Source organism: Desmodus rotundus, chromosome 5 (genome assembly GCF_022682495.2).
Source record: "Desmodus rotundus isolate HL8 chromosome 5, HLdesRot8A.1, whole genome shotgun sequence".
In the NCBI taxonomy this organism is placed as follows: domain Eukaryota; kingdom Metazoa; phylum Chordata; class Mammalia; order Chiroptera; family Phyllostomidae; genus Desmodus; species Desmodus rotundus.
In genome coordinates this window covers 124,805,106-124,820,110 of record NC_071391.1, presented here as the reverse complement: position 1 = coordinate 124,820,110, position 15,005 = coordinate 124,805,106, and the positions used below count along the sequence as shown (strand labels likewise).

Here is a 15,005-nt window from a genome sequence, read left to right as displayed (position 1 = left end):
TTACAAGAAATGTACTTGAATTATAAGACACTGTAAGATTAAGTGTACTTGAATTATAAGACATTCATAGATTAAAATCAAAGGTATGGAGAAAGATACACCACGCTAACACTAACTTTAAGAAAAGCCAGAGTAGCTACATTAATTTCACACAGAGAAGGCTTCAGAGCAAGGAATGTTAGCAGGGATAACAAAGGGCATTACATAATGATAAAGGGGCCATTTCTCATTAAACCCTTAATGTGTACGCACCTAAAAACAGCATGGGAATACAGAAAGGAAAAAAAAAAAAAGACTGCAAGGAAAATACGAATCTATTACTATGATTTGAGACTTCCATGCCCCTCTATCAGAAATGAACAGACCCAGAAGGCAGAAAATCAGTAAAGACGTAGTTGAAGTCAATGGCACCATTCATCTATTGGATATAAGTGATTACTATATGTACTGACTACTCACCCATCAGCAGAACAAATGTGTTTCCCAACATCACCTGGGACATTTACCAAGACAGACCATATTCTGACCCATAAAACACACCCCAACAAATCTGAAAGGATGGAAATCATACAATATCTGTTCTCAGGTTACAGTGGAATTAAATTAGAAATCAATAATAGAAAGATGGTTGGAAAATCCCCAAATACTAGGAAATTACGTAACACATAGCTAAATAACCCATGGGTCAAGGAGGAAAACTCAAGAGAAATTTTAAAATATTTTGAACTGATTGAAAACGGAAATACAACTTATTAGCAGGATAAAGCAAAAGCATCCTTGAAAGACATAATCTGCTAAAACTCACACAAGAAATAGACAATGTGAAAGTCCAATATCTAAGAAACTTAATCAGTAATTAATAATTTTACAAGACAGCATCAGGTACAGATGGGTTCACTAGTAAATTCTATCAAATATTTAAGAAAAAAATCATACCAGTTATCTACAGTATCTTCTAGAAGGTGAAAACTGAGAGATCATTTCCTAATTTTTCATAAGGCCATCATTACAAGAAACCAATCAACATTACAAGAAATGACAACTATAGACCAATATCTCTCATTAATTTACAGGTAAAAACCCTCAACAAAGTATTAGCAAATTGAATCCAAAATGTATAAAAAGAAATAGACATCATGACCAAATGGAATCTGTGCCAGCTGGACAAGGATAGTTCAACATTTGAAAATCAATTAATGTAATTCATCACATCAACAGGCTAAAGATGAAAAATCAAATGATCCTATCATCAGATGCAGAAAAAAAGCATTTGATAAAACCCATTCATGGTAAAATCTCTCAGCAGCCAAGAAATAGAGGGTAATTTCCTCAAGTAGAAAAAGAATATCTACAAAACCCTACAACATCGTATTCAACGCTGATAAAAAACTGTTTTTCCACAACATACAAAGAATGCTTACAAGTCAATAATCAGAAAATGAACAATCCAATTTAAAAGATGGGCAACAGACCTGAGCAGAAACCTCACCAAAGGAAAGGTACAGATGCCACACAAGCACGTAAGATGCCACTCAACATCACACGTCACTAGGAAACTGCAAGTGAAAACAGCAAGCTCCACTACGCACTGCTAGCATGGCCCAACTCCACCACACTGACACCAAACCGTAGGTGAGGACGGATGCGGAGCACCAGGAACTCTCATTCGGTGCTGGTGGGAATGCCCAACGGTACACGTGCTTTGGAAGACAGTTTGGCAGTTTCATATAAAACTAAACACAGTTTCAGCATACGATCCAGCAGTCACACTCCTGGTATTTATCTAAATGAGTAGAAAACTTACTTCCACGCAAAAGCATGCACACGGATGTTTACAGCAGTTTTATTCCTAATTGCCAAAATGTGTAAGCAACCTAGAGGTCCTTCAGTAGATGACTGGGAAAACTGTGGTGCATTCAGACAATGGAATGTGTTGTTCAGCACTAAAAATAAGTCAGCTATTAAGACAAGGGAAACTTAAAGGCATGTTACTAAGTGAAAGAAACCAATATACTCTATATATTCTATGGTTCCAATTACATGCCCTTCTGGAAAAGTGAAACCACACAGACAGGGAGAGGATCAGTGGTTGCCAGGGGTTACGCGAGGGGCGGGGATGAACAGACTCAGCACAGGGGATTTTTAGGGCATGGAACTACTCTGTATGATACTACAGTGGTGGGTTCCTGCCATTCACTGCACGTGTGCCCAAACTCATGAAGTGTACACCACCGGGACTGACTGTGAATGTGAACTGAGTGATAATGAAGCCTCAGTGGAGGCTAACTGCTGATAACCAGTGTACCACTCTGGGGGGGGGTGGTGGGGGAAGCTGCTGGTGGGGAAGGCTGTATGTTGTGGGGCTGGAGTAGTAGGAGGAAAAATTTCTATGCCTTCCCTTCAGTGCTGCTGTGAATCTAAAACTGTGTAAAACTTCGTCTATTAAACACACACACACCCCTGTTTCTGGAATGAAACCAGGCAGCATGGCCAGACCTTCTGCTGTCTTGTGTGGCCTGGTCACTGGCCTGGAGGGAGGGACAGCTCAGATACCACCTCCTGGCCTCCAACCCAGACTTGGAGAGTTCAGCTGAAGATGCCTATAGAAGCACAAGTGGAGGTGTGGGGTGGGTGTGCTGGTAGAAAGGGGCTTTCTCAGAAAATATAAACAAATGAGAAAATCCGCTCAAACTTGGCCACGGTGCCGACTGGATTAACTGAGTGTTGCCAATGATGCCCGATAATCCACAGACCCCTCCTGTACTCCGGGCCACAGCACTGTGTTCTGAACTCTCTGCCCTACTCCCCTCTCGACAGCTACCCTTGATACTCAGTTCACTCTCCCTGCACCTGCCCACCACCCCCAGAGCGTCCTCTTCTTCTCCTTAGGCAACAGAAAGGATCACGGGAATTGAGGCAATTTCTTACCAGGGTCAGCTTGTGCACATAATTTAGCCACTGGTGCCCCCTGGTGTTGAAAATCTGGACTTGTTCTAACAATTAGCTTGGGCTGGCAGGTTAGCAAAATAGAAATGGTCTTAGAGAACTTCACTTTTTTTAGTTTTAAAAACTGTTATTTTCCTGGGTGAGCTGTGTAGTTCTCCTAATTTGTAAAAAAAAAAAAAAAAGTCCCAATGACATGAGGCTGACTCTGAAAGTGCTTTTAAGATTCTGGAAACAAAAAGGACAAAGCTGGCTGAAGATGGGGAACTTGGGTAATTCGGGCAGCCACAACGGGGCTCCTGGAGGCAGGAGGGTGCCAGCGGGAGGCAGTAAAACCAAACGGATGTGCCAGCTGGAACCCAAAGGAACCTGACGCTCACTTGGGCCCAGTAACAGGGGCCCAAGAACCCACCCAAATTCCCACCCTCCTCACCCCATCACAACTGCTGGCCTGCCACTTGACGCTTAGGCTGCCTCTTATTGTTCATTTTCAGCTGCTTTTGCAGGGATGAACTGTGCTGGGAAGAAACAGAGCGGCCTTGCTGGGGCTCTTTGGAAAGGAGGATCAGCACTCTAGCCCCGCCCAATTTTGCATCGCACATTTGTTGAGCTTCTCCCTTGCGCCGGGTGGCGCTGCAGCAGCAGTGACGTCCTCGAGGCAGAGCGGGGCTCGGGCACCCTGGCCTGCAGTTTGGTTCTGTGTCTGCACCCTTTTCACAGCTGAGGTTAGAGCCAGGATGGCAATGAGGCAGGTCAGACTGCCGGGAGTTCTTCCAAAGCAAGCAGACAGCTTTCTGAGAACAATCACAAGGCCGTGCCGAGGGAGAGAGGCGGGCCCAGGAGACCCTCAGAAGCTTATGTTAGGGTGATCTGGCCCTGCGGGGCACATCAGGGCAATGGTGTGATTTCAAAACAGGTTATACAGTCAGCCATGCCATTCTTGGAAACTGCGAACAAACATTTGTGACCGGGAAATTGTGCAACTGTGTGAGGGAGGTTGACAGAGTGACTGAGTGCAGAGGCCCAGGCAGAGGCGAGAAACGGAGGGTCAAGGGGTCATTCTATAGGGTCACACTGGGCACCAAGTGTCACCGGGTAGGGAACTGCGAGTCCTGATCACACTGGAGATGTCGTTCAAAGCTTTCCAGAGACTGGGACTGGCCAACTTCCTGCTCCCCAGTATTCCTCAGATGAAATACTCCACACATGATGGGGGTCCCTAAGTGTTGATTTATTTTCCTTTCAATCATAGCAGTAGATCCCGGCAGGAAGAGCCCCTGCTCTGGCAGCCCATGCTGGCCTCTTCTGGCCATGACCCTCTCTACAGGTGAGTGACTACAGGGGCAAAAACACTAGAGGTTGAGAAAGAATCAAAAGAGAGGTAAACCCATGGGACTTGGGGACAGGGAAAGTACTCTGGACGATGCTATATGGGTGGGTACATGTCATTACACATTTGTCAAAACACGCTGAACGTCCAGCAAGAGTGAGTCCCAACACGAACTGTGGACATTGGATGATTCTAATGTGTCCGTGTAGTTCAGCTGTAATAAATGCACTCTGGTGGGGGATGTCGATGGTGGGGAAGTTCAGTGCATGGGGAGGCAGGGGGTATATGCAAAACGTCTGTACTTTCTGCCGTGAACCTAAAACTGTTCTAAACAATATAGTTATTGAGAGGGAACGGGGAGGAAAAAAGGGGGGAGGAAAAGAGGGAGGGGCATAGGAGTAGGAAAGCAGCAAGGGGACATGGCCGAGCCAGGATAACAGAAGAGCAAGGGGCCAGAATTCTGGATGCCTTTGCCACTGGTCTCTGCGTGGCCTGACTCCCTCATGCTCCCCGGGGCTCCAGTGCACAGGTACCGTTGCTGCAGGCAGCCTCACTCTCCCATCCTTTACTGGAGCAGAGGCGTGAGAGTATTTCCTGCCCAAACAGCGCTGAATAGACATCTCTGGGCCCTGCTTCTCCCAGGGTCATCCAGGGACCCACAGCCTGGCAGCGACAGCCGGGTGTCTGGGTTGCTTTCTTAAAATATCAATATTTATGAGATAATGGTATCTTCATTGGAATTCCCTAGATAGATCAATAATGAATATATTTACTAAGACCAGACATGGCCTCATCTGAGTCCCATCCAAAGCAGGCTCTGTGCTTCCCAGCAGCTCTACTCAACACTCCAGACATCCAGGGCTCCTCTGCTGAAAACATTCAAGGTTCCTGCTCTATTATTACGTTTTTTCACATTTTAGTTTCTTACTCTTCCTTTGTTGTAATGTCATTTAATGTCAAAAAGGATTCTGGCAGGCTCTGTTTCGTTCAGGATTGGGGGTCAGAGTACTAGAAAGGGACACGTGAATGTCTGGGAACCCGACACAGGACACCAGACATGTCAACAGTCAGCACTTCCTCCTGTCCTGGGTCGGGCCGTCCTCAGTTCCCACCTTGGCCAGTTCCAGCCTTCACCACCCTCCTCATGCCTTCCACACCCCTACTTCTCACTTCAACTTCAAAAAGGGTCTATTTCAGAAAATATAGAAGCTCTCATTGCATTGTCCTTGGCAGACTCAGAACTTCAATGACCACTTTGCACTCCCTCTTCCTCCTGGACTCCAACCCTGGACAGGACACAGCAAACATATCTATGCCCAGGTCTCCTCTTGAGGCTTTGCCTCCAACTGGGAAGAGGAGCCTCCATCTTCCCCCAAGGCCCACCTCTCCCTGGTCCCCCTGCTGTATCAATGGTCCCTTCTCCCTTCAGAGCACTAATCTCTCCTTTTCCACCATCTTTTTCCTAATATATGACATCCTGAAAATGCTATACCCTCTATCCTCTACTCAGCTCTGCATTTGGGCTTCCACTCCTCTGTCCCACCAAGACAGCTCCTGCTGAGGTCACTAGAGACACTTCGTTGTTAAATCCAACCCCATGTTTCCCTTCTTATCTTAAATAACCTCTTGGAAGCACCTGGCACCACGCATTGCTTCCTTCTTAATTTTTTTTTAGTACCCTACCCTTTGGGCTTCCACAGTGCCATTTCTCCACACTTTTCCGCCTGCCTCTGAGGTCCTTCCCCCTGGTGTTTTGCAGGCTCATCCTTGAATGCTGGTAACCCTCCTCCCCCTGAGCCCCAAGGTTCTAGCTTCTCTCTTCACACTCAGGGACTTCTCCTGGGGATGACACCTACCCTGTAGCTTTCACTACTTACACTATGACAAATCACAACTCAAAATGCTTGGTCTAACCTCTCCCCAGAATTTCTATGACAATGTCCAGGAGTTGGAGAGCCCCACGTAAATTTCCCACAGGCACATCAAGCCAACATGTCCCCGGCTCAACTCCACCACATCTGCCTCCAGCCCTGTAGCCTCTCCTGTGCTCCCAATCCAAGCAAATGGTGTCACCATCCTCCCAGTGGGACCTGGTCACCACATGCAATTAATTACTCTTTAGTATTGTGTAAGCTACCCATTATCCGCCTCTTTACTCCCACTGAAGACACTGCCTTATTTCCAATCTTGACAATTTCCCATTGGGATCCTGTCAATGACCAATTTGTTCACGACCTCGGTTTTCCTTCTTATACTTCACCTCTTTTTCTAATTTTTTCATGATGGGAATTTACTCATATATTAAGTACAAATAATAAAACACTGTTTTTAAATAAAGCCATGCAATATTCCTGCCTTAGAGTTCACGGCTGTCCAGCTCTGTGAGTGGATGGACCAGCTTACAGAACTGGACACTGTTTAGGCCCCCAGAGTACGTTCTCACCTCCCCACATTATATGCTATTACCCGTGCCACTCAGCACAACCGTTTGTGCAGAAGGTAATGCACGAGCAGGTCAGCGGGAAACAGAGGAAGGAACCCAAGATCACAGCTCAAGCCCTACTTGTGCTAACAAGCTGTGTGACATGAACAAGTTACTTAGGCTCTGAGCCTCGGTTCCCTCAGGGGGCATACAGGGAAATATCACCTATATCACAAGCCTAGGAAGGATCAACAAAATGTCTTATGTGACAGCGTTCTAGCATGGCTCCTTCCAAAAGTAAACTCTGAACCACGGATTGCGACAGAAAAATATCGATCACTTATTTCTGTGCCTAACTCCAAAAACATTTTCCCCTTCTGGTCCAATACATCTCTTCCTTAAAACTGTCTATGCTTTTATAGACTCCTCTTGTCTCGCCAGCATGTTACCTATCTTAAAAGGGGCAGCCACACTGTCCTCCCCGAGTTCCCTTGGTGGAGTTCCCCTGACCAGTGTCTGCACAGAGATTGTTTAACAAAAACACAGAGTAACTGACGAGGGCTCAACAAGAGCTTGTGTTCAGTCATATCGCCCAACTTGGGACCTGCTTTTGAGGCTATGAGAACAGACAAAGATTTTTAAGAAGAGGAGACATATGGGCACGCAGATGTGGGGTGACAGGGGTGAGGCGGGGCTCGGAGCTCCTTACCTTTGCACTGCAGACCCTGCCGCAAGAGGCCCCAGAGCAGGGACCCACAGTGGTCACAGAACGTGGGGACCTTGTAGTTGTGGATACTGAACTTGTGAGGCATGTTGACGCTGAACCGCTGGGAGCCCACCTGCAGGATGGCAAAACACAGGGTCATGGCCAAGTTCCTGTGCACCCTGGAGAACTTATCGCCGGACCTTCTACACATCTTGGCAGAAGGTACAGTCATTGCAGGTGGCAGACCCTAGCTTGGCTCTGAAAGCGGCCCTGAGAAATGAGGGGAAGAAAGCCCCCCTTCTGCCCCAGGGCCTTTCCTCCTGATGTCCTTATCCCATGTTCTGCCACCTGTTTCACTCTGTAGCCCCAACCAGGACTGCCAGCCTCTACCTCTCAGGACACACAACACTCAATTTGCACCTCACACGTGGCCATTAATGAGCTGTCACCATGTGCTTTCAATGCTGCTGTGTTCACAGAAGCCACGCCTAGGCAACTTTGTGGACACGGAATTTTATAAACATCCTGAAAACCCAGCCCAGCTGTGGCACCTGAAGGGCGCCAATTAGGACAAACGATAATGGCAGTGAAGACTGCTCATACAGAGTGGTGACCACTAAGGGCGCTACGGTGTGGGTGCTGACCACAGGGCAGGCACCGCCAGCTCAGCGAAACCTCACCTCCACCCTCCGGGGTGGGCACCGCCGTCAGCCCGAGTTTACAGATGAGGAAATTAAGGTGGAAGGAGACTAAGAAATGTGCCTATAAGCTGATGAAGGGCAGAGCCAGGATTTGATGCCCACAAGTCTAAATTCAGAGCGCAGGCCTTTTAACCAGTGTGCTACCACTTACTGATTATTTGAAAGGGTAAGGACCAGGTGCACATGGAGGGAAGGGGGTGAGGAAGAGGAGTGAACGTGTCTGATCTGTGGGCCTGGTTCTGCTACGAGCCACCCATGAGGTCTCAGGCCAGTTTTCTGATTTCTTATGGCTTCAGAGTCCTTCTCTGGCAAATGATGATATTGCCCCCACCCCACCCCATGTCACAGGATTGTGGGGTCGAGGAGACACCAAGGGCGGAAGAAGTGGGAAACACCGAGTATTCCACAGAAGCCAGGGGTCATCGGCAGGGGCTGCCTTTCTGCATCTTTTTGCCCCTCCACGGAGCTACTCTCCACCTATGTCTCTAGTGGAGCCGTAGAAGACAGGTCCCTTTCAACACAGGCAGGGGACCATCACCTAAGACCCCCATGGGCTGGGGAGAAAGTTGCTCTTGTTACTCCGGGAACCAAGGAGTGAAAAGCAGGTAGCAAAGAAGCTGCCCTTGGCTCACTGCTGACTGGTGAGTAAAAGGCCCCCCGGGGGGGACTAAGCAGGGGGATGACAGCTAGACACAGACATAGACACGGACGTTCCCGTGGATGTGGACTTGAACACAAGGCATGCTGCACGCACACACGCACTCAGGGTCACTCGCTCCACCATGAGTTCCCTATGACCCAGCAACAAGGAATGGTCAACCCTTCCCCTGGGCCAGAAGTTTACTGACCCCGGCTTGAGATGCATGGGCTACCAATTAGGGTCTTGCCCTTGTACAAGATTCCCAGAATTACTAAAACAGTAGTGATCACCCCTCCTCAGCTTCGTTGCTGAGGTGTGCCTGTTCGTACACTTAGTCATGTCAACTCTGCGTCCGCCCGCACACCGCAAGGCTGTTGGAGATCACTGTGCCCACTCCATTCCTGTGGATGCTGAGGACGGGGCAGGCCTGCACTGAGAACAGGCTCGCGGGGTCCCGGGAGCAGCCTCGTAGGGATGTGGATGACAGGCGAAGGGGCAGTGGTGGGGAAGAGTCCCAGGTGACTCGGAGGGTCAGTGTGGGGCGGGACAGCTGTGTGCCCCCAGTTGTGGGCACTAAGGACACTATGCTATGAGAGGTGGGGGGAGGAGGAGGAGGATGGAGCCCATGGCACAGGGTCAGAGCGGATGAGGGACAGACACACCATTCCTACTGAGTGCGGCTTGGAAACAGTAGTGAGACCAGCGAAGAGAACACAGGGAGGAAGGAAAGGGCAGCAAGAGAGAATTGAAAGACTGAAAAAAAGAAGGAATGAAGGAAGGAAAGGAGGAAGGAAGGAAGGAGGCACAGAGGACACTCCTTGGTCACCACACCTGGAGAGTGCAGGGAGGGGATGAGTCATAAGTGCTCACACACACGCACGCAACAGGGGCAAGTGCTTGGACGAGGGCTCATGATGCACGAGTTCCAAGGGGCCCGTCAGCAGAGCACCTTTCACTGGAAGACATTAGACGCTTGGCACTTAGAGTGACGTGTGTTTGGGGTCTGTATGTGCCGATGTATGAGGTGTGTGTGCATGTGGATAACACTGCAGGTAGTTACACAAAAGGATTAACCAAAGGTTGGTCCCCAGCAGTGTTACACCCTGCCGAGAGCACATCCATCGCCCTGATGGCCCAGGGACACACCAGCGCCCACAGAGACTGGCTTCCAGGAGCACCAGGAGGAGCTAAGAAACTCAAAGGCCTCTTCCTCAATCCCTGGCAATTTGTCTCCCTTGGGACACAGGCCAAGTCTGGGAACGTAGCTCACTGGCAACTTCTTTTCACTGCTCGCTGTGTTGGGAGAGCGGCAGAACCAGGTCACAGATTACGCTGGGTTCTATGCACTTTAAACCCCCTACCCTGCATGTTGCGCACTCCTCTGGGACTCTTCCCTTGAAGGAGGAGGGAAAGAGCTTTAGAAACCTGCAGAGGTTCACAGCTCATGAAACCCGTGAGATTACTCTGCCTCGTGGGACATGGCACAAGAGCTGGCACACAGGAAGTGCTCCGTAAGTGCTCAGGGGGATGTCCACGGGAAGGAATAACACCGGACAGCAAGCAAGCCATGTCCCTCTTTCACTTCTTTGTACAAGTAACAAGGGTAACGACACACTCTGGGTCATGATCCTAGACCAGGAATTAGGAGACTGAGGTGGTGATGGCCTGTAATTTCACCCACCAGTGTAGGAACCCTGCAAGCAGCTTTGCTGCTCTGGGCTGCCTGCCCCTCAGACACATGGAAGGTACCATCTAAGCTTTGTCTCTTGCTGTTTTCCAGAGACGGTGTGAAAGCCAAAGCAGATAAAAGATGGGAAATGATTTGGATGCCAAGATGTCAACTGGATGAATTATTTTTAAGAAGCTGGTAGGTCCCTGAAAGCCACTCCTTCTGGAAGCCAAGTTATAAATCCCCCTGGTTGGAAGCCCAGCCAGAGAAGTTCCCCCCGACTCCCCGTTCTGGTGGCCTATGATCGTGCCATCTGTATCTGTGTCACTGAGAGTTAAAACATGGCTTCGACGCCGAGCATTGTGAATATAGGTAACACCTGCACTGACACTCACACTCTTCTCCCAAAAGGTCAGTTAGGAGAAACCTCGCTTTGCTGTTGAATTTTCTTGCTTCTTTACCCTTAGCAACTTCCCTAAGAGTCAGTCTGACACTAGTTTGTAAGATTAAGAGAACACACAGTGCCATGGTCAAGGGCTGAGACCATGGAACAGACTACCTGGGTCCGAACGTGGCTCTTTCACATACTAGCTGTGTGATCTGGGGCAAGGTAACTTGACCTCTCTTTGCCTCTATTCTCTCTGTTGTAAAACGATAATAACATCAATCGCATTAAGGTTGCTAAGGGATTAAATAATTTATGATAAAGTGTTTACATCAGGGCATGGTAAGTACCCAATGAATGTCGGCTGCTGTTATTCTTATGGTTCTTTCCGCCTCCTAACTGTTTCTTGGGTTTGCCAATCCCACTGCATTGCCCCATAACCTCATAAAGATAAGGTTTCTGCTTGCGTGTTGTGTCTCTCCCACTGTTTATGAGCGGTGTGGACCCTTTGACACACCAGTTAGCCGCTTCCCTGTTCCGATGAGATAATGGCATGAAAGAATTCACATTTTTCCCTGTGCGCTTTAGCTCTTGGCAGAGTATCCACAGACGTAAAACCGACTTTGAGCCACGCTCATTCTGTAGGTTGTGCCTCATGCCGGAAGGCTTTGGACAACTCCCTTAACTTTTGATCAACACAAGGAAGAAAGCAATAGAACCTCAGAGAGATAAGGTTTTTCTTAGGGACCACGGAGGAGGCCGTGGAGGGCAGGATGGAGTGAAGAAAGCCCAGAATGTCAATGTTATAAATATTTACCTCGTCGGGAGTTTCCTGTTTCTTTAATCCAGCACACTTCGTAATTATGAGCTCATGGCATCGCTTGTGGACCACGCAAGTGCAAACTGCAAACAGCAAAACACGGAAAGGCTGAGCAACAAGTGGGGGAAGGAAGGTTCCACCCCAAGATTTAATCAGGCTTCAGTGAAGGGACAAGGGCAGCCATGCCTCTTCTGTCACCGGTATCGGAAGCCCTTCATGCCGTCATTTCAAACCCCTTTGCCATCAGAGCCATTGTAGTGTCCTCACTGCTCTGGACAAGAATGAACTATTTATATCTTTAGGGCATCAGCAGCTTTCTCTCGTTCCAGGAGTCCTGATCAGTTTTCTTGCTCCTGTATGCCATGGTCAGGGAACAACCTCCCTTCCGTGAAGCACTGTCAGAGGTGTTGCAGCCCCCGTGTGCCCCACTCAGGGCCACGTCAGGGCCGCTGGTGTGGTGGGAGGGTCGCAGTGGGAGAATGCGTGTTTCATGACAAAGAAGTTTTTAAGCTTTTGACCTGGTTGTGTCCTTACATGCCAAACTTAAAAATTTCCATTTGATGTCCTAACTCTAAAAGAAGTGACCTGTAGCTCGGTCTTCAGCATCATGGGCAGTGTGGGCAGTAAGTGGCTGAAGAAGCCAGAAACGTTTTGCATGCACAGCAAAGTCCAAAAGATTTGGACATTGGGCTACCCAAGCCCCTGGGGGTGAGACCCAAGTTAACCTGTGGCTCAGCAAGGAGATGGAATGATCTCCCAGGTCAAACCACAGAGAAGCCCCTGCACGTCACAGACCCCCCGCCCCTCCAATTCTGGACAACTTAACCTTGCCTTTGTAGTCAATTAACTGCAAAAAACAAACTTCAGTAACTTCAAGTGAGGTTTAAATGTTTAAGAGCTAATGACTCCAGAGTAGAGACAAGAAAGAGACTTGGCAAGGACTGTCGGCGACACTGAGTAAATAAAATGAGCAGTGAGGGAGCTTCTCCAGGAAGCCAGAGAGCAAGGGCGCTGACGGGACCCCCGAGTCAGGTGTAGTGCCCAGCAGGACCTTCACAGAGCCTCGGACTGGAGCATGTGTCTCAGCAGGAAAGCTGGGCGTGCCACCTACAAACAGCTAGGCCCCTGGGACACCTGGAGATGGGTGGTTCCTCAAGGGTCTCCCACACATACACTCCCACATGTGTGGGTGGGAGTCAGGGCCAAGCAGCGACAAAGAAAACAGGGTTCTGCTCCTCAAAGAGGGAGCGTGAGCAGGGAACTGCAGAAACTCTAAGTGTCCTCAAGCCCAGCACACACCTCCTGGGACAACTGTAGCATCAGTGATCTGGGAGGCCCCTCGAGCCCCCCGGGATTCAGTTCACACTGTACCTCTTACCTTGACACTGGTATCCCTGCTTTCCTATGACACCCCTGAAAAGAAGAATACAGCCTGTTTAGAAATTTTAGTAGGTCAAAACCACACAAAGCCGCCCCATTCTGGTCACCGCCCACGAAGCCCCAAGGACGCCGGGGTCTCCCTAGCAGTGTAACTGCACTCCCGCTTGCAGGCTGCCCTAAGTCAGCTCCTTCAGAAGGGCAGCCCCAGCGCTGGGAAGGAAGTGCAAGGTTTGGTCAGTGTCCGGGCTTGGTTTGGTTTACAAACAGCCATTCCGGCAGGACCGGCAGTGCTCTGGAAAGCCATGAAGACCCTGCTTGCTCTCTGCAGGCCCCCAGAATCGAACGTGCCCCTCCTTTTGGGTGATCATGGCAGGGGGTGCAGCTGGCAGGCACTTCCCCTGGCATTCCAGAAGCCAGCAAGGATTATAGGTTAGTCTGTGGCCAGGACTGGGAGTTCAATGTACCATTCGGGTGAAGGCCAACATTAAAGGTTCCTTCTGTGGCCAGAATAGTCTCCTGGGGCCAGTTTAGGGTCAGCAGAGACACAATCCGATCAGCCTGGCCTGAGCCCTGTCCTCAGTGCGCCAACCACAACTTGTGGGGGAGCTCCCCGAAAGTCCAGCGCAGTGGGAGGGACTGGAAGTCATGCGGGCTACACCTCAGCAGACTAGGCGGCCAGTGATGCTCGCCATGGGCTCACAGGAGACCTGACTGTAACACTCAGCTTTCAGAGCCTGTTCCCTCCAAACATGCCATTCGTGAACAAAATACAGAAATGGAGGTCAGAGGACTGAGTCGGTCCGAGACGGAGACCTGTCTGTGGGTGGGAGTGGGGTGCTGTTTCTGCTTCAGTTGGGTGGAGTTTGCTCCAAGCTGTGTCACCTCGGATCTTCATGTCAACCTCAGTGGCCGGCTCTGGAACACCACCAGGGTAGGACGAGCCACTGCCGGAAACCCCGGGAAGCCCGGGGGTTCTCGAGAGTGCAATTCAAATGCCCCCCAGGTGGGTTCGTGCTGCCGTCAGGCGTCGTTCACTCTTGCCCACTCGATTCAATTGCGTGGGCAACCTCCAGTCAGCTTCAAAGAGCTCAGAGAGGTTGCCAGAAAAGCTGGTGGGATGTCAGGAAAAGCACGAGCTTTGAGATGTGCTCACTGGGGTAGAAATGTGACACTTCCCAGCTGCAGGACTGCAGGCTCCACACGGCTGTTAGTGGAATGGGCTTCATAATACAGAGCTCACAGGACCCGGGAAGGTTTAATTAAACATTTCCAGTGCCTGAGAGAGAATCTGGCTTGTGGTGGGTATTCATTAAAAGTCCCCTTCCAATCGCCAAGACCACTGTTCCTTATCTTTCTCCACCTCCCAAATAGGCCTACTACTTACCTGTCTCGGTCTATCAAAGTCCTACTTGTCACAAAAAGAGAAATGCCACCTCCTCCAAGAAGCCTCCCCTGAGCTCTCCAGCCAACACTACTCTCTCACTCCTCTGAAACCACAGCATCCCAGCAGCACCAGTGTTACAACAGTTACTAAGAACTGCTCTGTATTGTCAATATTGAAAACTGAGTATTGGAAACCGAAACTTTGTTACAGGAAAACTCAAATGTATACAAAAATAGGGAGATGGACCTCATTTACCCATCACCCAGCTCCAGCAATGACCAATTCACAGTTGGTCTTGTTTCATCTCTACTCCTAGCCCCTTCCTCCTCTCCCCACCTTATTTTTTAAACAACTTCCAGATTCACATCATTTGTAAATAACTCAGTTTGTCTCTCCAAAAATAAGGATACCTTTTAAAGTATCCACAATCACAATACCATTGATTATAAACTCTTAACTCCTTAAATGTGATATATGATATCATCCTAAGAGTACAGTTACCAGGACCTACAGCTTCTTTCCATTTACTTCCCCAAGCACCACACACTCAGTCTTCCAGAAGAGTCTTCTGCAATTAAATAAAGAAATAAAGCGCATCTGCACTTTTTACATGAAGTTTGTAATC

General features: G+C 49.0%; 1 protein-coding gene across 2 annotated transcripts in view; it reads right to left on the bottom strand.

Annotated features, from left to right (window-relative positions):
* PRKCE (protein kinase C epsilon) overlaps positions 1-15,005 on the bottom strand; it is a 470,124-nt gene that overhangs the window by 156,932 nt on the left and 298,187 nt on the right. For both annotated transcript variants that reach the window (XM_024552856.4, XM_045189472.3), the window contains 3 exons: positions 12,995-13,029; positions 11,614-11,699; positions 7,405-7,534 (listed from right to left, as the gene is read on the bottom strand). In XM_024552856.4, the coding sequence (XP_024408624.2) occupies positions 7,405-7,534; positions 11,614-11,699; positions 12,995-13,029 (251 nt within the window). The remainder of the gene's footprint in view (positions 1-7,404; positions 7,535-11,613; positions 11,700-12,994; positions 13,030-15,005) is intronic.